Source organism: Delphinapterus leucas, chromosome 4, assembly GCF_059928025.1.
Source record: "Delphinapterus leucas isolate spDelLeu-1000000601 "Yukka" chromosome 4, BTC_Dleu_Yukka2, whole genome shotgun sequence".
Lineage (NCBI taxonomy): Eukaryota > Metazoa > Chordata > Mammalia > Artiodactyla > Monodontidae > Delphinapterus > Delphinapterus leucas.
Window position 1 is genome coordinate 66,368,876 of NC_143132.1, and position 27,967 is coordinate 66,396,842.

Sequence of the window (27,967 nt, forward strand, 5' to 3'; positions counted from 1 at the left end):
GGGAGTTATCCCAGGGATGCAAGGATTCTTCAATATATGCAAATCAATCAATGTGATAAACCATTTTAACAAACTGAAGGAGAAAAACCATATGATCATTTCAATAGATGTAGAAAAAGCTTTTGCCAAAATTCAACACCCGTTTATGATAAAAACTCTCCAGAAAGTGGGCATAGAGGGAACCTACCTCAACATAATAAAGGTCATATATGACAAACCCACAGCCAACATCATTCTCAATGGTGAAAAACTGAAAGCATTTCCTCTAAGATCAGGAACAAGACAAGGATGTCCATTCTCACCACTACTATTCAACATAGTTTTGGAAGTCCTAGCCATGGCAATCAGAGAAGAAAAAGAAATAAAAGGAATATGAATTGGAAAAGAAGAAGTAAAACTGTCACTGTTTGCAGATGACGTGATGCTATACATAGAGAATCCTAAAGATGTCACCAGAAAACTACTAGAGCTAATCAATGAATTTGGTAAAGCTGCAGGATACAAAATTAATGCACAGAAATCTCTTGCATTCCTATACACTAATGATGAGAAATCTGAAAGAGAAATTAAGGAAACACTCCCATTTACCATTGCAACAAAAAGAATAAAGTACCTAGGAATAAACCTACCTAGGGAGACAAAAGACCTATGCAGAAAACTATAAGACATTGTTGAAAGAAATTAAAGATGATACCAACAGATGGAGAGATATACCAAGTTCGTGGACTGGAAGAATCAATACTGTGGAAATGACTATAATACCCAAAGCAATCCACAGATTCAATGCAATCCCTATCAAATTTCCAATGGCATTTTTTACAGAACTAGAACAGAAAATCTTAAAATTTGTATGGAGACACAAAAGACCCCGAATAGCCAAAGCAGTCTTGAGGGAAAAAAACAGAGCTGGAGGAATCAGGCTCCCTGACTTCAGACTATACTACAAAGCTACAGTAATCAAGACAATATGTTACTGGCACAGAAACAGAACTATAGATCAATGGAACAGGATAGAAAGCCCAGAGATAAACCCATGCACCTATGGTCAACTAATCTGTGACAAAGGAGGCAAGGATATACAATGGAGAAAAGACAGTCTCTTCAATAAGTGGTGCTGGGAAAACTGGACAGCTACATGTAAAAGAATGAAATTAGAACACTCCTTAACACCATACACAAAAATAAACTCCAAATGGATTAGAGACCTAAATGTAAGGCCAGACACTATAAAACTCTTAGAGGAAAACATAGGAAGAACACTCTTTGACATAAATCACAGCAAGATCTTTTTTGATCCACCTCCTAGAGTAATGGAAATAAAAAGAAAAATAAACACATGGGACCTAATGAAACTTAAAAGCTTTTGCACAGCAAAGGAAACTATAAACAAGACATTAAGACAACCCTCAGAATGGGAGAAACTATTTACAAATGAATCAATGGACAAAGGATTAATGTCCAAAATATATAAACAGCTCATGCAGCTCAATATTAAAAAACAAACAACCCAATCCAAAAATGGGCAGAATACCTAAATAGACATTTCTCCAAAGAGGACATACAGATGGCCAAGAAGCACATGAAAAGCTGCTCAACATCACTAATTATTAGAGAAATGCAAATCAAAACTACCATGAGGTATCACCTCACACCGGTTAGAATGGGCATCATCAGAAAATCTACAAACCACAAATGTTGGAGAGGGTGTGGAGAAAAGGGAACCCTCTTACACTGTTGGTGGGAATGTAAATTGATACAGCCACTATGGAGAACAGTACGGAGGTTCCTTAAAAAACTAAAAATAGAATTACCATATGACCCAGCAATCCCACTACTGGCCATATACCTAGAGAAAACCATAATTCAAAAAGACACATGCACCCCAATGTTCATTGCAGCACTATTTGCAATAGCCAGGTCATGGAAGCAACCTAAATGCCCATCGACAGCCGAATGGATAAAGAAGATGTGGTACGGGCTTCCCTGGTGAGGTTATCCAGGACTTCATCCTTGTTCTGCCAGAAGTAGGTCTGAAGGATGGTCATCTTCTCCTGGGTGTCCTTCTCCACTTCAGTGCTGCAACTGCCGTGGGATCCCAGAGCTGCAGCTTCCTTGGCCTTGAACTCCTTCTCCCTCTGCAGGCGGTACTGTTCAATTTCAGCCAGGGTTAAAAATGTAATTACAGTCATACCAAAGCTTGTCATAGGGATCTAGCAATCATCTGATTCGTTTTTAACCATTGGTCATCTACACACATCTTTCTTTTATGAGATGCTGCCCTCAGCAGAAATAAAAAACAGATAGTTTGTTTCAAAGCTGCCTATTGACTTATCCACTACAACGAACCCCTGGAAGTAATCTAAAGGGTAGAATTTTAATTGCAGATTCAGGGGCAAAGTTCTCATTATTCCACTAACACTGCCCCTGGCTGCTTGTGCACTGGTTTAGGAGGACAGATTAAAAGACCCAAATAGAGGTGATTAAAAAGGGTGGGGTGAGTGAAGCCAAGAACTTATAAATATTTGAGAGCTACAAAAATGGAAAGGAGTTTTGAACACAGATAATTGTAGACTCAAAGTAAGGAAAAAACTCAGAGATCATTGTTGAGTTTACAAACAGGTTAAAATTACAAATAATGACAAAATTCTAAAATTGTAGAAGCTTTCTAGCTGTTACATAAGCTTAATTTCCAAGAAGTTAAACTTATTTCACAAATCTTTATTTAATTCAGCTTAAAAAAACCCCAAAGCAACATTAAATCCTGTCTTTATTCATAGAAAGAAAATACCCATAGTAACATTTTAAGAATATTTTTTCTTTGAGTTTCCATGGCATCATGAGCAAGTTTACTTTTCCATTTAAGTCTTCCATATATTTACAGAGGTCTTAAGATTGCATTACTATTCAGATTTAAGCAATGAAATAATCATGTAATCTTATAGCTAGACCTAAAAGAAACTGGGGTAGAAATTATGCATAGTGCTTATAAAAATGTGTAGTTGAGTTGAGCTTTTCTTACTGTTTCTTAGCAAGAGAATCTATGTTTATGGATGAACTATAGTGTTTTCTTCTAGGCAGATGTCTACATGTTCTTATCTTTCGTGGTAATGTCAACTTGTTCATCACCGCTGCTTAGGATGTTAGCCATTTGTTTACCTGTGGTCAAAAGAAGCAGTGTATAATGACTTGATGAGGTTTTCCTCGCCCATGGAAAGGCTGTCTCCTGCCTTGTGGCTTTATCCTGAAATATTTGACCAAGCCATCCTTTTACGAATGTTTCTAGTCACGTTGATCTGTTTTGCTGCTTTTGTGCTCCATGATTCGGCAGGTACTCCGATTTAGTTGAAGCTGGCTTCAATACAGCCAATTCAGTATTCCACTTGAATATACCATCTTATGTCCAGCAAACGTACATCCATCTTACATTTCGGTTCAAGAAAAGGTAACTGACAGGGAGAAGCAAAGAACATTGGATTAGTAATCAGCGCCTGGTCTGAAGTTGGCATTCAATTAAAAAAAATTATTTTTTAAAAATAGATGAATGGATTATAGCTCCAGCTCTGTCACGATTTACCTTAAGAGAACCTGGGCAAGTCACTTCATCACTTTGGGCCCATTTCTTCATCTGTAAAAATCCTACTTCACTGACCTCAAGTTATCATGAAGGGATTTTCACAAAAGAATCATCATCCTTGCTGGGTAACTGAGTCACAGAGAAGAGCTCAGTGGGCATCAATAATTATTGATGCCCAGACTTCACCTCTAGAGATCAGGTTTCAATTGGTCTGGGGATGGGCCCAACTTTTGTATATTTTGAAAGCTCCCATAGTGATTCTAAAGTGCAACCAGGGTTGAGAACAGCTGCCCAGAAGAAATCTTTTTAGATCTTTTTCCACCCTGTGGGAGAAATACTAATTGGGCAGCACTACAAGGCTTAAGATTTGACTTGACCTCCTTTGGATCTGTGGTGTGTTAGGGTCAGTCTTGTGAAATGCTATCTGGGAGTAGAGGGAGTCTGATTTTGGTTGGTAATACTCAATTTACTATAAGTTCAATTTGGATTTGATAAAGCTGATATTTATATCCCTTTCTCAAATCTATGTCAATTTCTTAATTGATTTCAAACTCAGTGGAGGGGAAAGGGTGTGACAAAACCACACCAACAAATTTCACCAAGTCTAGTCCTACCTCACAGTGTCATGACGATTAAATAAGGTAGACTCTTGAGTATGCTTTGTAAACATAACGAGCTACCCAGATATTTACTCTCATCTAAGGTTTCCCACTAGATGTAAAGTTCTGAAGAGATGGTGCGGACAGCATCACTTTGATGCCCGTTGGCAAATTATGATGCGGTACCCATGCTGTTACTGATTTCCTGTCACACGACAGAGTATTAAAGAAAAAAGCATACCGTAGTGGAGACAGCACTGACCAATCCAGAGGCTTGGATTCAAGATTCCACCATGTGAAGTCTTTTCTTTTTAACATCTTTATTGGAGTATAATTGCTTTACAATGGTGTGTTAGTTTCTGCTGTATAAAAAAGTGAATCAGCTATACGTATACATATATCCCCATATCTCCTCCCTCTTACGTCTTCCTCCCACCCTCCCTATCCCACCCCTCTAGTCCACCATGTGAAGTCTTGAACACATCTCTCTGGGCTTAAATTTTTTCATCTCTCAAACATGAGTTACCTTCAGACCTTTGAGGTTTCCTTAAGCTCTAACATTCTAGGGCATGCTGATGGAACTGCTCATGAAGCTGGCAATGACTGATGTTATGAACGGGACACATCCAAGTCTTACATAGCCCCTGAAATGTTCTGGCGTCCCATGTAGTATTCTACAGAGTTAGACAAGCCATTAAAGAAGAAGTTTCTTCCAACACTTGTTCTAAGGAGAACATCCACAACAGGGCAGGTTAGGGAGCAGTTTTATTCTCAGGAAAGATCAGTTACACCCAATGTTTCTTCTCTTGTGCCCTCAAATTTCTGAGCCCATCTTCACCAAGAGGACTTCCTATATACCAACCAGGGAAGTGCTGAGCTTTTTCCATTTCAGCAATTCTGAAACATCGGCTGTTTTGCAGAGTGTGTCTTTCCTACCCACTCTGTTTACCTCAACTTATAACCAACCATGATATTCTTCCAAATTCTGGAATCTAGAAATATGTCAAGTGTTCTAGGGTCACCAAAATAATGGCACTAATTAAGTACTGCAATATCAACGTGCTCAGTTAATACTATACTACTTTGCACCAAGATTGTATGATTCTGGACTAAATGCAAGAAGTAACTGACCCTCAGTGGCAACGTGACCTCACCAATTTTTTTTTAGAGTATGCATCCGTAAGTCTGTTAAGACTGTGGAAGCAGAAGGAACTATGGTAGAAAGGATCTGGTCTAGTTCATCTTTCATCCTTTGCATCTAGCACAGAGAGTATAAATACTAATACATGCTTAATGTATTATTCATGTATTGAAAAAATTCAATGAATAGATGAGCAATGGTATAGCAAGTAATCAGGCAAAAACCAAACAGTATAAGGATTTTAGATTTTTAAAGTAAATGCTTGTCAATTCAAACTAAAATACTTTTGCTTTTCCAGAATACAGAATTAGATTCCAACAAAACACTTTTAATAAAATAAGGCACAATGTTTGATAAGGCAAAGTTCACACAGAGGGTTAATATTAGATCACATTCTTTTGTGTGTCCTGGGGGGATAAAAAGGAGGTATAGAATTGAAGTAGCTTAAATACTCTTTTTAGAGCATTTACCATTACAAGGTAATACATAAATTTGATGCAATAAACTGTATCTTGTCCCTAAAATAAAATGTAATTGAGTCACACTGCTGAATTACATTTATTGTTACAATTGTTTTAAATATATATATATATACCTACAGATACAGATATTAAGTCACAAGAATGCAAATACAGAAAATTAAGAAATCAGGTAATAAAAAATAATTTGACTAAAGTAAAAGTACATATATTTTTGATATCCTTTGTTGATACTTTAAAGTCTCAAACTTTATAAAAAGTTAAAATACTGGTTAAAATATTTCTCCCATTATATTTTTGTTTCTCATGAATACAAAGTGGGCTCAGAAATGCAACAGACACCAATTGCAGGCACACCATTTGCTCCATCATTGTTGTAAAGTGATTGCTGAGGTTAATAATCCTTCTCAGTAACACATCGTCAACCATTTAAGTTAGTGAAAGGATTCTCTTAAAACACCAGTTGTAGACAGAAGAATTAACCAATTTAGTAATGCTTTTGTAGTGCCAGCAATAGTGATGTCAAGCTTATCCCCAGTTTCTTCCCATAACTGGAATTGAAAATAAAAGAGTTTTACCCAATTTATTCACAGCAAAAGGAAGAAAGTAACTTCTGTTGAATGCAGATAGTCCCTCCAACCATGGCTTTCTAGTATAATGGTATATAAATAATCTTCATACTAGCAAATTTTAATATTAACTAGATTGAATACTGTCCCTTACGATAAACTGAGACTGACCAGCAAGTGCTAGGTAAAAGTCTAGTAGCACCCAAATCAATATTACCCTGTGAGCGTTCAATAATGTGTCATGTTTGTTGTTAGTGAACTGTTATTTTCTACATCAATTCTTAGCAAATATGAACCAAGTAGAGACATAATATGAACCAAGTAGAGACATAAAAAGAATGGGGATATTTACATGCAAAAATATTAAACCATACCCCCTTTTTAACCTGGTATTACAAAGAAAGCACAAAACGTGCTAGGCTTCATGGCAATAATATCTTTATATGATGCTATTAGTATGAATTCGTTAGGAACTTGTCATCCCTTAGTGGTAGCAGATATATTTTCTTTATATGAAAGAGAATATACTTTTTCACTGATTTTATTTCAGGGACTCTAATCCTTCTATGACAGTATGTATGATTGGGATTCCTTCTCCAAAAGCCCTAGACTCAGAGACATTAGGTCTAGTTTTAGTGGAAGGAGTCCTTCAGGATCACAGTCATTCTCCTTCAACTCAAAGCAAAGCGTCATGAGGCTGTCACACACAACTTATTAAATGACATAGTTCCCCAAACTTTGGCTCCAGCGAGGAAGATTTAAGGCACATACTTTCAAAGCACAACTGAAGGCACTGCTACCTTTAAAAAGATCATGACTATAAAATACAAAATTGGATGCTATTAAATTCATCCGATTAATGTTATAGAGTATAGTGCTTAATACAGGAACAGTGAAGGTCAAATACTTCTTTTCTGTACAGCGGGGATCAGAACTATGAATTCCAGGTCACGTTGCCTAAAACCTATACAGCAGCCTTTACTGTTGTTAAATGCTCAACACAACTTCAAAACTGACTATTTTGGACTAAATGGGGAGTGATAGTTATACTGTCATAATAAAATCTCTACTTTGGATGAGAATAAAGGGAGTCATTTAGGTAAAAATTAGGTATTTCTAAATAAATGCAGCTTAACTAATTTTATATACTATATATACATATTATAACTGATAAAAAGTTCTGCCCACAAAGAGTCTTATTTAGAATAACTTTTTTTTTATAAATAGCTACTGCTAAAATGTTTTTTAAGATCAAACTTAATTTGCAGTAATCATTTGCTTAGTATTTTTTCTCTTTTACATAGTGAAAAGGTAAACATTAACCAAAGGTGTACCACAAATTCCAGGTTAATGAGGTATTACTTTCTCCCTTTGGAAAGAGCAAGGCTGGGTGTAAGAAAATCCAATGATTTGCTAGCCCTTCATTATGGAGGGATGTGGACAATCTCCCACTAGCAGAAACTGAAGAAATTTAGTGATAAACAGGCTTTCAGATGGTAGTTAGTGGGCCACTTAATTTCAAAACAATTCAGTATTACTTTAAAAAACTTTCTTGGCTCAGGGATCTCCTTGGGTGTCTGGTGACTTCTCTTTCCCTGCCTTTTGTGGTTTTTAAAGATTTATTTCATTTTACACTCCAGCCATCAGCCTTTCCCTTGTCTTCTTTTGTTTAAATTGGTATTTACAATGTTTGGTAGAACTGGTCTGCAGTATTACCCTGCACTAGTGTGGACTGCTTTTAACTTTACATTAGTAAAAAAATTTCTCAAGTTTGAGGTACAGTTTATAATACAAGTCTTTACTTTTACATTTGTCAACTTTAAGTTCCAAATATCAAGAATTTTAGAGTAAGAGACTCCCCCAGGAAGCATTTAGAAGTAAAATATGAACAGTAACCCTCAGATCTACCTCTACTACACAAATACAGAGAATGCTGAGAACCCTGACTAGCTTGTCCTCAGGTCAGCCAATCCCTGGCACCATGGAAGCAAAACGTTATAGTAGCTAATCTTCCTATTTCCTAAAATCCTAGGACCATTTCACCGACTCAGTTTGGTGACACTGAGAGAATTGGATTCTAGGAATAAAGATTACTAAGAATGTTCAAGGTATCCATTTCAATTCCAAATATTAGCACTGAAGAATTCCATTCTAAACACATTTATGCTTTGGTTAAGTAGTTTTATCCACAGAAGTTTTGGTCACTAAAATTGTCCAAGTAGAGCAGTATCAAAAACTTACACACAAACAAGTGACTCAGCAACTAGAGAGACTTTCAATTTAAATACATAGTTAGCTATATGACTCTGGAACTGTAACTCACTTCTGGTTAATTTCTACAGTCACCAGTTATGAAAACAGGGAAGGTAGAGAAAAGAAACGGGAAAGCTTAGAAATTATTAGCAGCTCAGGAAAAGCTTAGAAATTATTAGCAGCTCTTATAAAAGGTTAGGTCAAAGATTAAAAAAAGATAAAACTAACAGCTAAAATGTAGACTTCAGTAAAAGTCACCAAAGAGAGCTGCATACTGATCAGAGATTTTCAAATGTACATATAGAGAAGCATAACAAACATTTTGTTGAAAGACATTTTGCTGTATACAATGTATATATCTACATTACACAGCAAAGGCTAGAAACTGTTTCTGGTTGGATCTATTTACATCTGTAAAAGATCAATCAGTGTATCTTCTGGCAAGGTTAAGCATCTATTTACATATCTACCTGTTTATTTCACAAAGACTAACTCTTAGAAGATTACCCAAGCTGTTACTTAGATCAAACTGGTAATTAATTAGGAAGTAAACCGAGGAGTTTAAGCCAGAAAAATTTGGTCCTATCAATTTATTTTACTATGAATACATTATTTATTTTCTATGAAAATATTTTATGTATCTTACCTAAATCACTTACTTACAAAACACTTTGGGCTTTGTCATTTAGGTACTGCCTAAATCATCTTTTATCTTTTATAATTTTGTAATACACAGCCTGCTGTGGCTCAAATGGAGAAGTAAACAAAGACTTTTTATTACTTCCATTTTATGATATAATCACCCATGTACTACTTTGCTAGGCAGTAGAAAGATACTACATTACTTCTACAGACAGTCAGAAAATTTCTGGATCAAAAGGAAAAAAGAATCTTATTACAACAGAGTGAAGGGATTCACTCTATAGCAGCGTTTCACAACTGCAGTCATGAAACTCTCATGTTTCATGAATTAACATATAATAAACAAACAAACTATCCTACAGTATATTTTCTTCTAAAATAAAAAATATATGTGACAAAAACCTAACATATGTACATATCATTATTATACAACTTGCTTTTAGGAAATGGTGTGCCCCAGTCATGAATGCCAGAAGTCAGAAGGGAGATCATCTGATGTTCCAATGTGTTTCTGACCTTTGTATTACTCTACAGGTAGTATTTACCAACAAACCATTACGTTATTACAGATTAGCTAGCTAACGATTGCTAATGTGTGCTATGTATTTTATTTTACAATGTCAACTTACAGTTGTACTGTTACTCAATTTTTACTACATACTAGTTAGTAAACATTTGTCATTTCTACTGGCAATTTGTGAAACCATTTTTCTGCTGTACTTTAAGGGTATATTTAATACATTTAAAATATTTTATCAATATATTATTTTCAAAAACTACTCCATGGTTAAACTTGTTTTGGAAACTTTTCTATTGTGTAAAAACACAGTGACTGCTGTGCCCAATTTTATTTCACTTGTAATGTTTCTCTAGTTTTTCTTTAAAATTAGAGGAAGTTACAGTTCAGTACACACAGGCAAAGGAGTCATACTGGACTGCTAAAACCTTTAAGATCATTTTCCCACTCCTTTAACGCAAGACATAAAGAAGTTTCCTATCTTACATCTCTTTTCTGTTAAAAGAAATCTGACAGATTTTTCCATTAAAAACTATTATTCTGGGCTTCCCTGGTGGCACAGTGGTTGAGAGTCTGCCTGCTGATGCAGGGGACACGGGTTCGTGCCCCGGTCCGGGAAGATCCCACACGCCGCGGAGTGGCTGGGCCCGTGAGCCATGGCCGCTGAGCCTGCGCGTCCGGAGCCTGTGCTCCGCAATGGGAGAGGCCACAGCAGTGAGAGGCCCGCGTACCGCAAAAAACAAAACAAAACAAAACTATTATTCTGTCTTATGATGAACAGACTGATCAAGATCATGGCCTCCCATTAATTATAAAAGTGATTTGTTTAAACAAAAAATGAAGTTAAGGTGGCTATGAGCTCAGATGTCAGATATACAGCTGTTTACCTAGTCCCGTTAAAGCATATTTTAAAGTGTCCTGCATAGTATGTCAGGTTATAGGCTGCTCTGGTATCATTTCTTGAATAAATTTCTAAATCCTTGTTATGATTAAGGCACTATTACAGTCATTGCTGGATTATACAAGGGTAACAACAATCATATAGAACAAAGGAGCAGAAGTGAAGAGTTTTAAAACCCCACATGAAAGTTATATCCCTTACTTTACCAGTCAGTAGCTGAGAAAGGTTTAGGTCCTATGTAACCATCTGTGAGCTTATCTGAATAACTCTGTAATCTAGACATATGGGCAATACAAGAATGTAGGGCTAGTCCTGTTACGGTATAGTGTTCAACCTAAACTCAAGGACAACTCTGGTAAAAAATGACATCTTTGATCATTTCTATCTTCATATCAACTATCACAAGTTAACACTCATGGTTTATTATAGCACTGCTCTTCAGGATGTTCCATTCTGCTGTGTGATTCATGCAAAACTTGAGTGAAAACTGCAAACAATCAGCTAAATCTGAAACTGCCATTCAGAGTGAATTATATTAAAAGAATCCAAACATGGAACTGGACTCATTCCTGCTGAATGGCTAGAAACACAAAATCTTTTACACCATCTCCAACTCCGTCATGGACATTTAAGATGAAGGTACGGTTTCTAGTGAACTTCCAAGTCTATTCTCTTTTCTAACCACCTCTGCTCAGTCTTTTAGTGTTTCACACCGCCCTGCTTCCCTTTTCAACCAAGAAGAACTTTCTGCATTCTGTGTGCAGCCACACTGGCTTCATCTTCTGAGTCAGATTCGCTCTGGGATGTGGAGCTGTGAGAGGCAGAGCTGCAAGGGGAAGAGCATTCCGGTGAACACAGGTAGTGCATCAGGGGGAGACGGTATTTCCCACAGAAGTCCACAAATTTAATTTGTCTGACACAGCAATCAAAGTAGACTCCTGGAGAGAAGAAGGAATAAGGACAAAGTAATCATTACAAAGCAAAGACCCACATTTTCTTTTTCAACCCTATCTCCAGCATTCTGAAGAAATGTCTTATAGTCTTCTCTTTTGAGAATCTTAAGCAGAGGTAGTGGCTGCTCCCATAATTGTTTATAGAAGTACTGGAAGGTCTTAGGGATGGACTACAAAGAGAAGGCTAGGAGATTTATCTTAAAGAGAGCTGGCGTTAAAAGGACACTATTGGGCTTCCCTGGTGGCGCAGTGGTTGAGAGTCCGCCTGCCGATGCAGGGGACACAGGTTCGTGCCCCTGTCCGGGAAGATCCCACATGCCGTGGAGCGGCTGGGTCCGTGAGCCATGGCCGCTGAGCCTGCGCATCCGGAGCCTGTGCTCCACAACGGGAGAGGCCACAACAGTGAGAGGCCCGCGTACCGCAAAAAACAAAAAACAAACAAACAAAAAGGACACTATTTACTTGGCTTGTTTTCTCTGGGTGACTTGGTGGACAGTGGTTGATGGAGATTACAGGATACCTAAAGTGCCCTTTCTCCATCCCCCAAGCCCCTCTTTGGTACTACCCTAGAGTCTTGATAATGATCTTAAAGAATTAGTTGTTATACCCAAAATTTGCAGAAAGGAGACGACTTTTAGTACCTCTGTCTTTATGTATTGGGAAGGAAAAATTAAAAGTAACAAAATGCCATCCTATTTCCACAGGGTCTAAATCTACAGCTTCAAAGCTGTTTCACTACTGATCTCACTTGACTTTCATGCAATTATATATTGCTAAGTAAACTGAAACTAGTATTCAGCTCTTGTGAGTCCTAATTTAGTGCTCCTGAACTGTGGTCCTCCAGCTAAATAAAAATACAGCTAGAGATGACAGGAAAGCAGAGGTTGCTGTTTCGTGGGCTTCTAGCTGCTCCTCCTACTAGACATTGCACACCTCTAACCCATGAAGGCTGTCACAATGGTTGCAGTATAACTGGAACCCCTAGAACCCTGCGTCCCATCACCTCTCTGGAGAAGAATCTCAACGTTTATACTCTACCTAGGACTCCTCTGGCACCAACTACTCTGTATATCACATAAGGGACCAAAATAAAAAGATGTGGTCCAAGCAAAGGAGAAACAATTTTTCTATTAAATTTTTTTTCTGTTACTTCTCCATTAACTTTCTAATTTTTTGATCCTGTAGTAAGTATAATTCATAGTTTAAAAAGGGAAATTCATGGTATGTTACTTTGAACAATTCAGAAAAGTAGACAGATTCAGTAAACTGGCCAATCATTAACAATAAATCCCCCCAAATGAGTTAGCTTTCTGAAACAAATGGAAGTAATAAAATAATTATAGTTACCAAGAGCTAAAATAGTATAATACTATCTTGTCATCTGTAAGATCTCACACTATACAAAGGCAATATCTCACAAAATAGAAAATTACTTTTGTTTAACTTAGAGTTCAGTAACTAGGGAATCTGAGGGGGAAAATGTCAATGGTTCACTTCAGATATTATCTCAAAATTTTAAGCTAATAATTTAAAAAGTATTTTTGTTCCTAAGACAAATAACACGGCAGTATACTAAAGAACTCATTAAGAAACCATTTAAGAGAGAAAAGAGACTTCCTGTAGAGGTCTATTTCTAGAAAAGGATAGATTCCAAGAGATTAGATACAGACTATGAAGCCTGAAGGTCTGGTGTGAGTGTTGTCTCTTGCCACTGCTAAAGCCAACTTCAGAAGGAGAGTTCACAGAGAAAATCTAAGCACTTCTAACTTGGCACGGCAGTCTCTACTTCTAAAAGTAAGTGGCCAGAAATGGCTCAGAGTAGTGTCATTTTTCTTTTTTAAACTAGTAGTATCTTTTTTACCTTTTAATATTCTTTGAGAAACTTAAATCACCTTCTCTCTGTTTAACATTATAACTGTTTTCAAGGCCTGACGGGACATCTGGGGAAAACCTCAGCTGGCTCTGATCGTATTTATGCAGCATTTCCCTGGCACCTACAATTATCCTACAATAATAAAAACCTTTCTGTACCCCCATTAAATTGGATTTTTAAAAAAGTAGTCTTTTATGAGAGAGCCAAAATAAAATGACCTGCTATCATTCACCAACTCCCCTCCACACACTGGCACTTCAGGCCCTTCACAATCTGGCCTCAATGTATCTTTTACTCTTCTCTCATTACTCCCTTAACTGTACATTTGAACCAAATTATTACTCATCCAACATTCTGCCCCATATTGTTTTGTTTCCAACTTTACTCTCTCCATCTGAAAAGTTTTCTATCCTCAATCAAACCATATCAAAATTCAACTCATACTTCAAGAATTGTCTCATCTTTTCTTGATCTAATAAATGTGCTCTCTCCCTCCTCTGGTTTCCAACAGTATTTTGGATTCCTACTTTACACTGTCTTACATTATACTATTTGTTTAGTTCTCTCTAAATGCTCTAAGCTCAAGAAATTTTGAAGCATGGATTTAAAAGAATAGAGAATTCCAGGGTACATTCTGAAACTGGCACACATTCAGCCTATTCTCGTACACCTTGAATTGTACTCTATAAAGGTACCTGATACTCAGAATGGTGAGTCTAAGAAAATGTCCTTCGAATAAATATGAAAGGTGGCCAAACATTTTAGAGACTCTTCTAAAGCAATTAGAACTGTTTATGCTTTCTGTTTCCTCTCATGTTACCAATTTACCTTATCCTATGACAGTTCCAAGAAAGATGAGACTTTCTGGGTATTTTCCCTGTGTATGAAATCTGAAGTACCATGAAAAGAAGAAATAAGGAAAGAAATAAGAAAAGGAGGGAGGGAAGGAAGGAGGGAGGGAGGAAGGAGGGAGGGAGGGAGGGAGGGAGGGAGGGAGGGAGGGAGGGAGGGAGGAAGGAGGAGGGGGGGAGGAAGGAAGGAAGGAAGGAAGGAAGGAAGGAAGGAAGGAAGGAAGGAATCCAGAGAGGGTGAAATGTCTTACTTTCTGGTAAAAGGGTGAAATAAGGCAAACAAACAAACTGCCTTTCTCTGAAAGAAGACAGCTAATTAAAACAACATTTAGATCATTAATTTAAAAGTAACTAAATGAATGGGAAACAAGGACACTGAATTAACTTACCTCCACACTTTGGGTTTGGGCAATTGCTGGCTAAACTCAAGTATCTAAGAAGATTCCCAGGAAGATCATAGGGAGTATAGGAAATATTTCGAATTTTAATGGTCCGTGCAGCTAACTCCAGGAGAGTTGGAGGATCATACGTTAAATCTCTAACAAAACGAACAACCAATGGATTTCCTCGCAAACTCAATTCTTCCAAATGAATAAGGTTGAGGATCTCTCGAGGCAGGTATGTCAGCAAGTTATTGTGAAGACTGAGGGAACGAAGTGAATGCAACCTAGAATGAATGCAATACAAAAATCAACCACCATAAGCAAGAAAACTACTCAGAAAGTTAAGGGAAGGACTCAATTTCCTCGCAAGAATAAGCAATTAAGATTAAGGTCAATGGAAGTAAAATTAAAAGGTGCTGAAACTAAATTAGAGCCCATACTTGTATATGTCATGAAGGACTTTTGCCCATGGAATCTTAGAGAGCTTAAAATACTTAGAGTATTCTGATGTGTTAGCTGATTTAAATGCTAGATTTAAAGGGGTTTTTTTTTGGCATGCTTTATCATTCAGATACCTAAAAAAGGAAAGATTTCAAATGCAACAGGAATAAAGATCCTTCACATTATCTCATTAGGATAGGAATGCTTCATATCAAATATAAATCAATAAAATCCCATAAAACCTTGGGGAATCTATGCCAAAGTAATACTCTATTTTTGATTACAGAAAAGAGGCTCAACAACTATGGAAAACAGTATGGAGGTTCCTCAAAAAACTAAAAATAGAGTTGCCATATGATCCAACAATCACACTCCTGAACATATATTCAGACAAAACTATAATTCAAAAAGATACATGCACCTCTACGTTCACAGTAGCACTATTTGCAATAGCCAAGACATGGAAACAACCTAAATGTCCATCAACAGATGACTGGATAAAGAAGATGTGGTATATATACACAATGGAATACTACTCAGCCCTATAAAAGAATGAAATAATGCCATTTGCAGCAACATGGATGGACCTGGACATTATCATACTAAGTGAAGTAAGACAAACAGAAAGACAAACACCATATGATATCACTTATATGTGGAATCTAAAGTAGGACACAAATGAACCTATCTACAAAACAGAAACAGACTCACAGACAGAGAACAGACTTCTGGTTGCCAAGGGGAAGGAGGGGTGAGGGAGGGAAGGATTGGGAGTTTGGGATTAGCAGATGCAAACTATTATATATAGGATGGATAAACAACAAAGTCATACTGTATAGCACAGGGAGCTATATTCAATATTCTGTGATAAACCATAACAGAATAGAATATGAAAAAATATGTATGTATAACTGAATCACTTTACTGTACAGCAGAAATTAATACAACATTGTAAATCAACTATACGTCAATAAAATTTTAAAAAGATAATAAAAAAAAAGAAAAGAGGCTCAATGATTTTGAGGAATATATCAGAGCATTTAAAAGTAAAATTAAAAATAAGCCACCCAACTCATAACACACCTCAGAACTTTCATTCTCATGTATCATCTACTTTGAGAACACTTAATTCTTTTCCACATACAAATCATGTGGGTGAATGCAGGATGATAATTCCTAAGCATGTATCTCTGTGTGTACATAAACTGCCTGAAAATACTCACTGTGAAAGCTGAGGAGGCACACTTTGGATTTTGTTGTCACATAATACCAAGTAATTTAGAGAAGGTAAATTTCCTAATTCTGGCGGGATTTCTTTGATGAAGTTTCCTCCAAGATATAAACACTCTAAACTGCAAAAATAAATGAAAAAAACAAAAAAACCAAAATTTGAACAAGTACCCCATTATCTTTATTACAATGAACATATATCGTTTATTCATTCCGCAAATGTTTTACTCAGGCTTTCTATGTGCTATACGGTCTCTGGAAGAATAATGCAATCTTCAGGGAGCTTATATTATAGGTAAGCAGACAAGACACACCACATTTATAATTAAATGCAAAACAAGATCCCAAATAAGCATAACATGATTAAAATACCAAAATAAGCAGAACAATCCATAAATGATATAGGAGTTTAAAAAGTAGAGAAATAAAAAAAAGAGACATTAGTTCTGATTGGAAAGGCTCCCAAAAGTGTTGTGATTTCAGCTGGACTATGAATTTAGCCCATTTAGGGTAGGAGGAAAGAGGACCTTCAGGTCGGAAGAAGGGTTTTTATGGGATAATGAGTATACCTTTTAACACATAAGAAGAGAATTCATGTTGAGGAACCCAGAGATACAGCTGGATAAAGGCCAAATTACAGGAGCCCTGTATTCACGCTGGTGGGTTTGGATTCAATGCATTACTAGGCAATGGGAAGGGGAAAACCACTAGCTTTTTTTTTTGAGGAGTGGAAAAACACAGCTGAAGTTTATGTTTCTTCTTTGCTCTTATTATGGCAAATGCAGTCTTCAGGAGGCTAACTAAATTATGTAAAACTGACCACGATTATGAAATTAAAGCTCTAGATAATTATCCTGTTTTCTAATAATAAGTTAACAACATTTTAGACATAGCATATATTGCACCAAAATGTACTGCTACTCCTTGTGGTGATGACTGTAGAAAGACTCTCTCCAAAAGATTTTTTCAGTTGATGGGTGGGGGTGGCAGAATCAGTTCTTACTATATAAATATCAATGAAATGTATACATATAGATCTTTCCCATAACTATGTTACTTTTGTCTTCCTGTTAAATCTGCTCAGTAGACATTATCATTCTTTTAAGACACCTTTAAATGTAGGGAAAAACAGCCTACTAAACTGTTACCCAAACTTCCAGGATAAGAATTAATTGGGATACTTTTAAAGCTACAAAATCTAGGCCCTGCTCAGATCCAGTAAATCAGAGTTCCAGGGGAAGGGCCTGAGAAGTGGCAGATTTTAGGGTACAAGCTGTAATGTTAAAAGAAAAAGCCAAATTACCCTGCAGTTATAGCTAATTACAATCCACAATTAGCATTTAAGAGCACTCCTTACCCTACAGCCCTGCCAACACTTAATATCATCACCTGCTTTAACGTTTTTATTCTACTTTTTACTATTTAGCTGGTGTGAAAAATGATACCATTCTGTACTAGTAATCTCTAATTATTAGTGACGTTTAGCATCTTTTTATGTTTTGACCATTCGTACATCTTTAGAGAATTGCGTTTCTATCCTTTACCCATTTTTCTCATGGGTTATATGGCTTTCTCTTAGCTTGTTGAGAGCTTTGTTGTTGTTAAACATATGTTCTGCATAACCTTGTTCCTCTGTGGTCTAGAGCATGGTCTATTTTTGTCCACATTTTATATGTGTAAAAAGAATGTGTAGTTATTAGGATTGAGCCTGTTAGCTGTGCAATTCAAATTTTTTATAGTGTCTCATTATTTCACCTTCTTACTCTGGTGGTTAGTTTCCTACCTGAACCATGGTTTTCCCTTTATAGTTCTGTCAATTTTTGCTCTCTTTCTCCTCAAAATATGGAAGCTATATTGAAGATACATTCAGGTTCATGATGGTTAAAACTTCTTGTTGCATCGTTCCTTAATTCACATGAAGCATTTCTCATTCTTCCTTCTAATCCATTTTGCCGTAAAATCTATCGCCTCTGATTATCAATACTGCCTACCTGTTTTTGTTAGTATTTATTTAATCCTAGCTCCACCATTTACCAGTACGAGAACTTGGGCCCATTACTAAATCTCATTATGCCCCAGTTTCCTCTTCTTTAAAATTGAATAACATTACTATATATCATATAGTCAATAAATATGAACTAGGCACGGACCATGTGCCAGGCACTATTCCAGGGAATATAATGTAAATAAGACCAAGTTCTTGACCTTAAGAAGCCTACATTTTAGTGAGAGACAGTAAGTCAATGAATGTATATATATTACGCCAGACAGCTTTAAGTGCTACAAAGGAAAACAGGTAATCAGATGTTGACGGAAGTGATACTGTAGATAGGGTGGTCAGAAAAGGTTTCTCTTAGGAGATGACACTTTAACAGTGATCTGAATGGAATGACTGAGTGCGTACAAATCCCTGCAGTGGAAAAAAGCTTGGTGTGCTGTGAAAGAGCAACACAGCCAGTGTGGGTACATCAGGGTGACAGAGGTGGGGAGAGTGGTGGTCAGAGAAGTCAGAAAGGTAGCCTGGGAAAGCCAGATCACAGAGGGCCCTTCAGGGCTTAGCAAGGATTCTGAATTTATCCTAGGTAGAAGGGGTTTGAACAAAGGTCAGTTGTGTAACTTGACTTACACTTTAGAAGGATCACTTTGGTTATTGTTTGAAAAACAGCAGGAGAAGTGGCAGGGACAGGCGAGTGCAATGGGAGGAGTGGAAGCAGGAAGACCAGACTGGAGCCTAAGGCAGTTGAGTCTAGGTATGAAATGATAGAGATTCGCTTCGTACAGCTTTTTCTACACCTTAACTTTAAACATATTGGGGTATTTCTATTTCAAGTGTAACTCTTGTAAACAGTGCACAACCTGATTGCTGATATATTTGCACTTGTGTTTTCTTTACCATGGTATATCTCAATATCTTTTTCTCTTCTGTCTGCCTTCTGCTGTGTTCATCAAGTTTCCTTTTGTCCCACTCCATTATTTTGAATTGCACATGCTACATGTATTTTGCTAGTAGTCGCCCCTTCAATTTCCTTTGCTCTCCCTCTCACTCCCCAATATACAACCATGCTCACTTCTCTGTCATCTTCATATCATCATCCAGGATTAGTTCTACCTTGATTTGAAAATAAATTTAAATTTATTTATTCCCAATCAATAATTACTCAGTCATCAATATGTTTTACCAATTTCTCTGCTCACCACTGTTCTGGGCACTTGCTATTTCTTTTAAAGTTCATTTTTCTTCGAGTACAGCCTGTAGAAGTCCTTTCAGTAAGGACTCACAGTTGTTAATGTTTGAGTCCTTTGTCTCTGATGTTCTTATTTTTTCCCTTCACACCTGAGTAATAGCTTGGCTGGGCATAAAATTCTAGGTTGACAGTTACTTTTCCTTACCAGGAGGAAGATACTGTTCTACTATCTTATTACAGCCCATATTCCTTTGTAGGTAATCTGTTTTTTTTCTTATTAGGAATTTTTAGGGTCTTTTTTCTTTATCCTTCTTGTTCTACAGTTTTATTATGATGTGTCAAGATACCAGTTCAGAGTGCTCTCTTTCTTTAATCGTGGGAAATTCTCAGCTACTATTACTTCTGGCATTGCCTTTCCTACATTCTCTCTATTCTCTTTCTGGAATTCCTAGCAAACAGCACTTTGAACTTCAGAGTCTATTTTCCATTCCTCTTAACATTTCTTTCATACGTTCCGTTTCTTTATTTTTTTGTGCTGCATTCCAGAATGCCTCAGTAAGATCTTTTAGCTTACTGATTCACTATGCATTAGCTGACTCCAGTCTACCATTCAGCCCACCGAGTTCCTAATTATGTATTTTTATTTCTAGAAATTCCGATTGGGGTTTTCATAGTTGTCAGTTTTAAAACTTCTTATTCTTCTTTCACTGATGAAGTTCCCTCCTTTATCTCTCTGAAGTTAGGAAACAAACTTATTTTAAAGTCCTTTACAGATGGCCTTTATACATAGTTTCTCAGATACAATTTCTTCCATTTGTTGACTTTCTTATCTGTATTTCATAATCTCAGCCTTCCTTGATGTGTGGTGATTCAAAAAGCCAGTTTGAATCTGAAGTTTTGTCATTCTAAAAATATATTAATGAAAAAAAATAAAAATATATTAATGCTATTTCTTATTGTGTAAGTCTTTTCAAGACTGCATTTCTCTCTTTAGATTTACAATGCTCAGTAAAAGTAAGCAGAACACTTAACCCTGATAGGCTATTTTTTTCTCCTTTAAGGATTACCTTGTGGCAAAAATCAATGGTCTGGATGCAAAACTGAATTCCCCTACATATAAGTGTTTAAACACTGGTGAAAAAGGTTCCTAGGCAGGATTTTTTGAGCTTACAGATTATAAGTTACTGCTCAGTTACTGAGAAATTTCTATTTTTCAATGATGAGAGCTACTAGAATAGAATAGAATAGAGTAGAAAAGAATATGTGGAGTCCAAAACAGAAACTTCTCTGGAAAAAAAACAATTTTAATGAGACAGTTGGGAAAAATTTTTAGCAAACTTGGAAGTTCTTTTATAAAGGATTCAACAGTTACATAACAACTTGCAATTTAGTCTAGTGAGGGAGAAAAGTAAAGAAAGTGATGAAAGGGAAGAGTGAGTCTGAGAGCAAATATAAATACTGCCCTTCCTATATGGGTAAGTCAGGAACCAAGAGAAATTAGTGTCTGGTGGTCAGTCACTACTCAATGTCTTCTCTCAGTGTTTTGGAGTTGGTGGGGAGGTAAACAGACAGAAAGGATGCCCAACCTTAGTTGTTACTGCGACTTTGGCAGAGAAAGATCTGATGTTCTAAAATATAACCAAGTTCATGACTTCAAGACCATATAAATCTCTTTTGCAGCTGATGGGTATCATTAATTAGAGTATACAACCAGCATATTAAATTTACATTTTCAGGCTTATGTACCACTTTGAAACTCAAATAATTTCCAAAGTTCTTGGACTTAAAGCCTTTCAATGATTTGTGGGAATTAAATTTCTAAAACACACTCAGCTGTTTCCAAACACGCTTTTCTATACGGAGAAATGAAACTATTGTTGAATTTAAAGCAAAACCGTAGTGTTGAAAAGTTCTTGTATTTGTCAAAATTACACCTCTGTTAATCAGACGTGAAACAATTCTATTCTTTTGATGTTTGACAAATACAAAAAACATGAAAATCATTCACAAAATTTAGAGAAGAATTCTTCCTTTCTTTTTTGTCTAAGGTTAACAGACCAACCTTAAATTTGTTTCCTGAAAAGTATCTCACCTCTCCAATCCTTAGGGATACTGAAGTGGGTACGTTTCCTATAGGAAGGGCCAGTGACCCACTGGAAAAATACACTAGGGTCCACTTAGTGCCAATCAACTTAATCACAGGTGTAAGTAGGAAATGTTTTGCTTCTCCACCCAAACAAAAATGACATTCAATATAACAAAAATATACATATACATTAGTCCCATGTTATGATTGGTTAAAGGGAGATGGAATTAAAGTGAGACAGGTTTGTACCTAAAGAGGCAGAAAATAGAAAATAAGAGAAACACAGAAAGATAAGAACCATACGTCTGTGGATAAAGAAAGTAGTTTTCTTGAGACAGCATCCCCATACTAAATCATTTTCAAATATACTCACTACAGGATTTTAAAGTCCATTATATGTTCAAAAGTAGAAGCACAAATGGAGGAATCATCTCTTGGTTCTTGCCCCAGACTAAGGCATTGAAAGAAGTCAGAAGGAAGAATTGAGAGCCAGAAAAAAACTCAATATGACTCTAAATGGGGAAAAGAGTTTTTATTTAAACTTTACTGCTGCATTCTATTTATCATCTGGTTGAGTCGTCTCTTTTGTAAGATATCAACTTACTTTGAAGCACACTAGCTTCAAAACAGTCCAGGACATTAATATTTAGCTTTTATTTCCATCACAATTCTCATATCTTTAATTTCTAAAACCACATCAGGCAGACAGTGAAAGAGGCATCATGAACAGAAAAAGGAAGGAAATCTTTTCTTACCTGAGAAGAAAAGACTGTGGGGAATGGAGCCAACGAAACTCACTTGTGCTCAAACCTACTCTCCCAGTGTCTAGCATCCTGGATGCCAAAGAATCCTGGAGCTTTTGTTTTCTTTAACAAAGTCTATTACCCGTTGGGTGATAAGTTATTAAGCTCTTCCTTAGTTAATGTCTGAGCTAGTTGAGAGGAATAAAAGTTAAGAGTTCAGAAAAAGAAACAGGTCAAAATATGAATTACACCTACTTTTCCAACACTGTAAGACAAAACCAAGTTTGTCCATCTACTAGCAAGTTATTATACCTACTTGTTGAAGAAGAACCTCATATTTTGATGGAAAGAATCTACACCCACAACCTCATGATTCACACTGAGCCTAATTTACTCCAGGGGAATGAAGTTAATCATAAAAGTAAGATTTTCACCATCTACTTATTTGTTATACTTTAAAATCATCTTTCAAAAACCACTTTTCAAAAATTTTATCACCAGGGAAAAGGATCAACAGAATACAGAAAATATACATGAAAATACCCTGCTAAATCTGGAGGCTCAAATACACCAATTAAGCTAGGAGTATTTATTGGTTATTCCCTCCTGGAAGGATGGAGGGTGGGGAAGAAAGGGGACCTCTATATGGATTATATACTCTGCATTATTTTTTAAACTTCCGTTAAAGAGGGTAGATAGATTCCAAATGCCCAGAAAACACCTCACTTGGTTTTAAAAGCAACATGGCATAGTAAACAATATACATCAATGTTACCAATGAGGTCTAGGGAGTCCACGTATATTCTAAGAGAAGATGGTGTTCTTGGGCAGGTACCTTAGGGTTTGAGTAACTGAACCTCTACCTCTACATTTTTGAAGCTTTAATGTATTATTTTAGTAGTAAGTAGTAAATAGTAAGCAGCCTTTGAGGGTTGAAGCACATGAATCTCCCTGTCGCTATCTGGCCTCAAGCAAGTCACTGATACTAAATCTCAGTATCTTCATCTGTAAAAAGAAGGGGGTGTGACTCAGGCCAATTGCCTAGGCTGTCTCTACTTCTAAGAGTATATTCCTACATGACCCTTTCAGCCTACATTCAACTAGAGTTTATATTTGGAGCACATAACCTAAACCTTTACTGATTCTTATCAGTAAAGAGAAATAGAGCAGACAACTGAAGAATGAAAACAATGACATAAAAGAGCCTACATACAATTGGAGACAAAGGTACAATGACCAAAAACCACAGTAAACAGCCCAGAAAATCAGGTCAATCAGGAAAATGGCTTTAGCCAATCCTCCTGATCACATATTCAACAGAACAGAAGTCAGAAGAATTAGGTTCTAGCCCTTACTCTGTCACTGTGGAAAATTCATGGGTTTGAAGTCAGAGATCCAGTTTGATCCAAAGGTCAAATCCAGTTCTACCACTCATTGGCTTTGTGATCTTAAGACTTTACTTCTTAGGGCTTCAGTTTCTTCTTCTCATGTCACAGAGTCATTGTGAAAATTAAAAAGCATATTTAGAGGACCCACCACAGGGCTTACTGCATTGTAAGGATTCAATAAATGGGATTTTTACCTACCTTTCTCCCCATGTGATGGTAATATTTGCTCTAAGTTTTTCTTAGTATATTAAAAAAATTCAAATGAGAATGCTGGAATTAACATCAAAATTAGAAGGAACTAAGGCTTGACAATTTTACATCTAAATCTCTCTCCAACCCTTCTAACAATATTTCTATCTCTCCTAGCATCACCCTGGTATAAGCTACCATCATCTCTCATTCTACTAGAATAGCCTCCTTCCATCCAGCCTTCAAAATGTCTTCTCATCTCTCCACCTGCTCCCCGCTCCATTCTTGCACAGCAACAAGACAGATGTGCTTTTTAAAAACTCTTCCATGCGTACTTAGAATAAAATTCAAGCTTTACCATGGCCTTCAAGATATGACATGGCCTGGGATCTGGTCCAAATTTATATTTGCCACTTTCCCTGTTGGTCACTTCCTCACTATGCTCTAGTACAATGTCCTCCTTTCAAAATTTTGGCCTTCAGTCCTTCTTGTCTCTGGGTTTTCATGCATGCTGTTCCTTCAGTCTGGACTGATCCCATCCCACCCTCTCCTGGTTAATTCTTACTCTTCCTTTAAAAGCTCAATTTAAATGTTACTTGCTCAAAGACCAAACTAAGTTACTTTGTTTCAAGGCACTCTGTACTTCTTCACAGAACTTATAACAACTGTAATTAAATAATGAAGTTAACAGGTGTTTAATGTCTCCTCTGTTAGAATGCTCCATGAGGGCAGGATCCTGTTCACCACTGTATCCCCACCCCAGCACCTAGGACAGTGCCTGACACTGGGTAGGTACTCAATAAAAATCTGTTGGTGAGTAAACAAAGGGACATCTTGTCCAAATGCCTCATTTAGCTGATTAGGAAGCTGTAGTCAGGATATGTTAAAGTGACTTGCATAAGGCTGGGACACCAAGAGTTTTTTTTTTTTTTTTTTAACAATAATAAACATTTATTTAGTGCTTATTACATGTCAAGCATAGATTTAGGCTCATTACTTTTTTTTTTAACATCTTTATTGGAGTATAATTGCTTTAAAATGGTATGTTAGTGTTAGTTTCTGCTTTATAACAAAGTGAATCAGTTATACATATACATATGTTCCCATATCTCTTCCCTCTTGCGTCTCCCTCCCTCCCACCCTCCCTATCCCACCCCTCTAGGTGGTCACAAAGCACGGAGCTGATCTCCCTGTGCTATGTGGCTGCTTCCCACTTGCTATCTATTTTACGTTTGGTAGTGTATATATGTCCATGTCACTCTCTCACTTTGTCACAGCTTACCCTTCCCCTCCCCATATCCTCAAGTCCATTCTCTAGTAGGTCTGTGTCTTTAATCCCGTCTTGCCCCTAGGTTCTTCAAGACCTTTTTTTTTTTTTTTAGATTCCATATATATGTGTTAGCATACGGTATTTGTTTTCTATTTCTAACTTACTTCACTCTGTATGACAGACTCTAGGTCCATCCACCTCATTACAAATAACTCAATTCGTTTCTTTTTATGGCTGAGTAATATTCCATTGTATATATGTGCCACATCTTCTTTATCCATTTATATGTTGATGGACACTTAGGTTGCTTCCATGTCCTGGCTATTGTAAACAGAGCTGCAATGAACATTTTGGTACATGACTCTTTTTGAATTATGGTTTTCTCAGGGTATACGCCCAGTAGTGGGAATGCTGGGTCTTATAATAGTTCTATTTTTAGTTTTTTAAGGACCCTCCATACTGTTCTCCATAGTGGCTGTATCAATTTGCATTCCCACCAACAGTGCAAGAGGGTTCCCCTTTCTCCACACCCTCTCCAGCATTTACTGTTTGTAGATTTTTTGATGATGGCCATTCTGACCTGTGTGAGATGATATCTCATTGTAGTTTTGATTTGCATTTCTCTAATGATTAATGATGTTGAGCGTTCTTTCATGTGTTTGTTGGCAATCTGTATATCTTCTTTGGAGAAATGTCTATTTAGGTCTTCTGCCCATTTTTTGATTGGGTTGTTTGTTTTTTTGATATTGAGCTGCATAAGCTGCTTGTAAATTTTGGAGATTAATCCTCTGTCAGTTGCTTCATTTGCAAATATTTTCTCCCATTCTGAGCGTTGTCTTTTTGTCTTGTTTATGGTTTCCTTTGCTCTTATTCTCAGGTCAATGTTCTTTTCACTACACTTAACTCTGAGGTCCCTTTCAGCTCTAATATTCTGTTATCTCAGAAAATTCAATAAAGGATGTGAAAATATTTTACAGATAGAAGATTCTTTTTTTTCACTTTGGACAATACACTTGCTCTTACTTTATTTCTCACTCCCCTGCAGGGCACCTTTAGGGGACTTTTGTTACCCTGCTTCTCTGCTTCCTTCTTCCATTTAATTCAACATATATTTACCGAACAATCTAGTAGATGAGGCAGATCTGTAGGCAATAATTATAATCAATAAGTGCAATGGCAGGGTGAAGGAGGTACAGAAGAAGTACAGTTTAGGCAATAACTAACTGTTGTCCAAGAAGCAGTAAAGAAAGGAAACAAAGAAATGACACTCAAAACAGGTTTTGAAGGATGAACACGAGTTTGCCAGATGCAAGCAACATTCCAGACAAAGGGAACAGCAACACAGAGGCATTGTATCCATTCAACACATATTTAGTCAGTGCTTATAAGGTGCCAGTAAAGTGCACAGCTCAGTGAATTCCACAAATAGTTTTGCTGGTATCGCTACAGAGAAGATGGAGCAGGAAATGTAGTGGAAAGCAAGGATCAGATCGGAGTACCTTGTCTGTCACGCTACAAGGCATAAATTTGATCTACAGGCATGGAAAACCACCCAAGACTTCGGAGCAAGGAAGGAACCTTCGGAGCAAGGTTGTAAGAGGCAACCTCAGACTTACATTTGTTTGAGTATGTACTCAGTTGGGATCACTCCCCCAGACCCCAGAAGACGACAGAAAAACTGCCTGGAAGATCTGCACAGGGCAAACACAACAAACCAAATGCTGTCACGACCACGATCTTATTAGATCTTCACTACAACTCCCTGAGTTGGCAGGGCAATACTCACAGCCAAAGAGTTGAAGAAGAGCCTAGACTAAGACAGGTACGTGACAACCGAACGGCGCCCCAAGACCTGGCGCGGGGCCCCGGGGCTCCCGGACACCGCCCCGGGCCTCCCTACTCTCAGGCAGGCACCCGCTCACCTCCTCAAGTTCTCGATCTCGGCTGGGATGTTCTGAAGCTGGTTGCCACCGAGGCTGAGGGTGTGCAGCGCGCGCAGGTCCAGCAGCGAAGCTGGAACCTCTTGGAAGCAGTTCCCGCTAAGGTTGAGCACGTGGAGGCTGCGGCAGAGCGGCGACTGAGCCAGGCCCTTGGGCAGCGAGCCGGGCCCGCCGAGCCGGTTGTTCTTGGCCAGTAGCGTGCGCAGGCCTCGCAGCGCCAGCAGCTCCGGCCCCAACGCGGTCAGCGCGTTGCCGCTCACGTCCAACAGTTGGAGGTGCGGAAAGCCGCTGCCCAGCGCCCGCGGCAGCGACACCAGACGGTTGTGTGGCAGCAGCAGCCGCAGCAGCGCCTCCCGCGCGCCGCGCCGCTCCTCGCCCCGCGCCTCCAGCTCCGACTCCAGGGTCTCGGGGGACACGCTGAGGCGTGACAAGTTCAGTTCGGACTCCCCGGCCGTGGCCACCACCGCTCCGGCCTCCTCCATCCCGGCCGCCGCAGAGCGCCGCGCGCTACCCACAGGCCGGGAGCTCCGCGGCGCCCCGGAACCTGAACCAAGCGCTGCGTCGGAAGTGGCGCGGGTGGGCGGGCGGACGAGCGCGCGCTAAGCCCGCGCGCCCCCGCCGAGTCACGCGACGCGAGGCGGCGGGGTGCGCGCGCCGCTCGGGGGCCGGGCTGCGCCGCTCGGGGGCAGGGCTCCGCCTCACGCGGCCCGCGGCGCGGACCGGGCTTCCGGCGGGGGCGGAGACCAGGCGGCTCCCAGTT

At 38.1% G+C, this 27,967-nt stretch overlaps 1 protein-coding gene across 3 annotated transcripts; it reads right to left on the reverse strand.

The window, feature by feature from the left end:
* Nucleotides 1-5,853: 5,853 nt before the first annotated feature.
* On the reverse strand, nucleotides 5,854-27,877 carry LRRC58 (leucine rich repeat containing 58). 3 transcript variants are annotated; one of them, XM_089910581.1, is made up of 5 exons: nucleotides 27,190-27,877; nucleotides 26,884-26,958; nucleotides 16,400-16,528; nucleotides 14,742-15,019; nucleotides 5,854-11,613 (listed from the first exon to the last, which is right to left on the reverse strand). In XM_089910581.1, exons 1-5 carry the CDS (start codon nucleotides 27,687-27,689, stop codon nucleotides 11,405-11,407), a joined length of 1,191 nt encoding a protein of 396 aa, XP_089766707.1. In that variant the 5' UTR covers nucleotides 27,690-27,877; the 3' UTR covers nucleotides 5,854-11,404. The 3 variants fall into 3 exon arrangements, with proteins under 3 accessions (XP_089766707.1, XP_022418069.1, XP_022418001.1); XM_022562361.3 differs by lacking the exon at nucleotides 26,884-26,958 and having other exon boundaries at nucleotides 27,190-27,875; XM_022562293.2 differs by lacking the exons at nucleotides 16,400-16,528; nucleotides 26,884-26,958.
* Nucleotides 27,878-27,967: the final 90 nt, after the last annotated feature.

Bases quoted from the DNA above. Each gene is read 5' to 3' on its own strand.
- LRRC58 (XM_089910581.1), bottom strand. From the start codon at position 27,689: ATGGAGGAGGCCGGAGCGGTGGTGGCCACGGCCGGGGAGTCCGAACTG. The intron at 15,020-16,399 runs GTGAGTATTTTC...CATTCATTCTAG, and splicing joins GTGCCTCCTCAGCTTTCACA to GTTGCATTCACTTCGTTCCC. The intron at 11,614-14,741 runs GTAAGTTAATTC...TCTTCTCTCCAG, and splicing joins CCCAAACCCAAAGTGTGGAG to GAGTCTACTTTGATTGCTGT.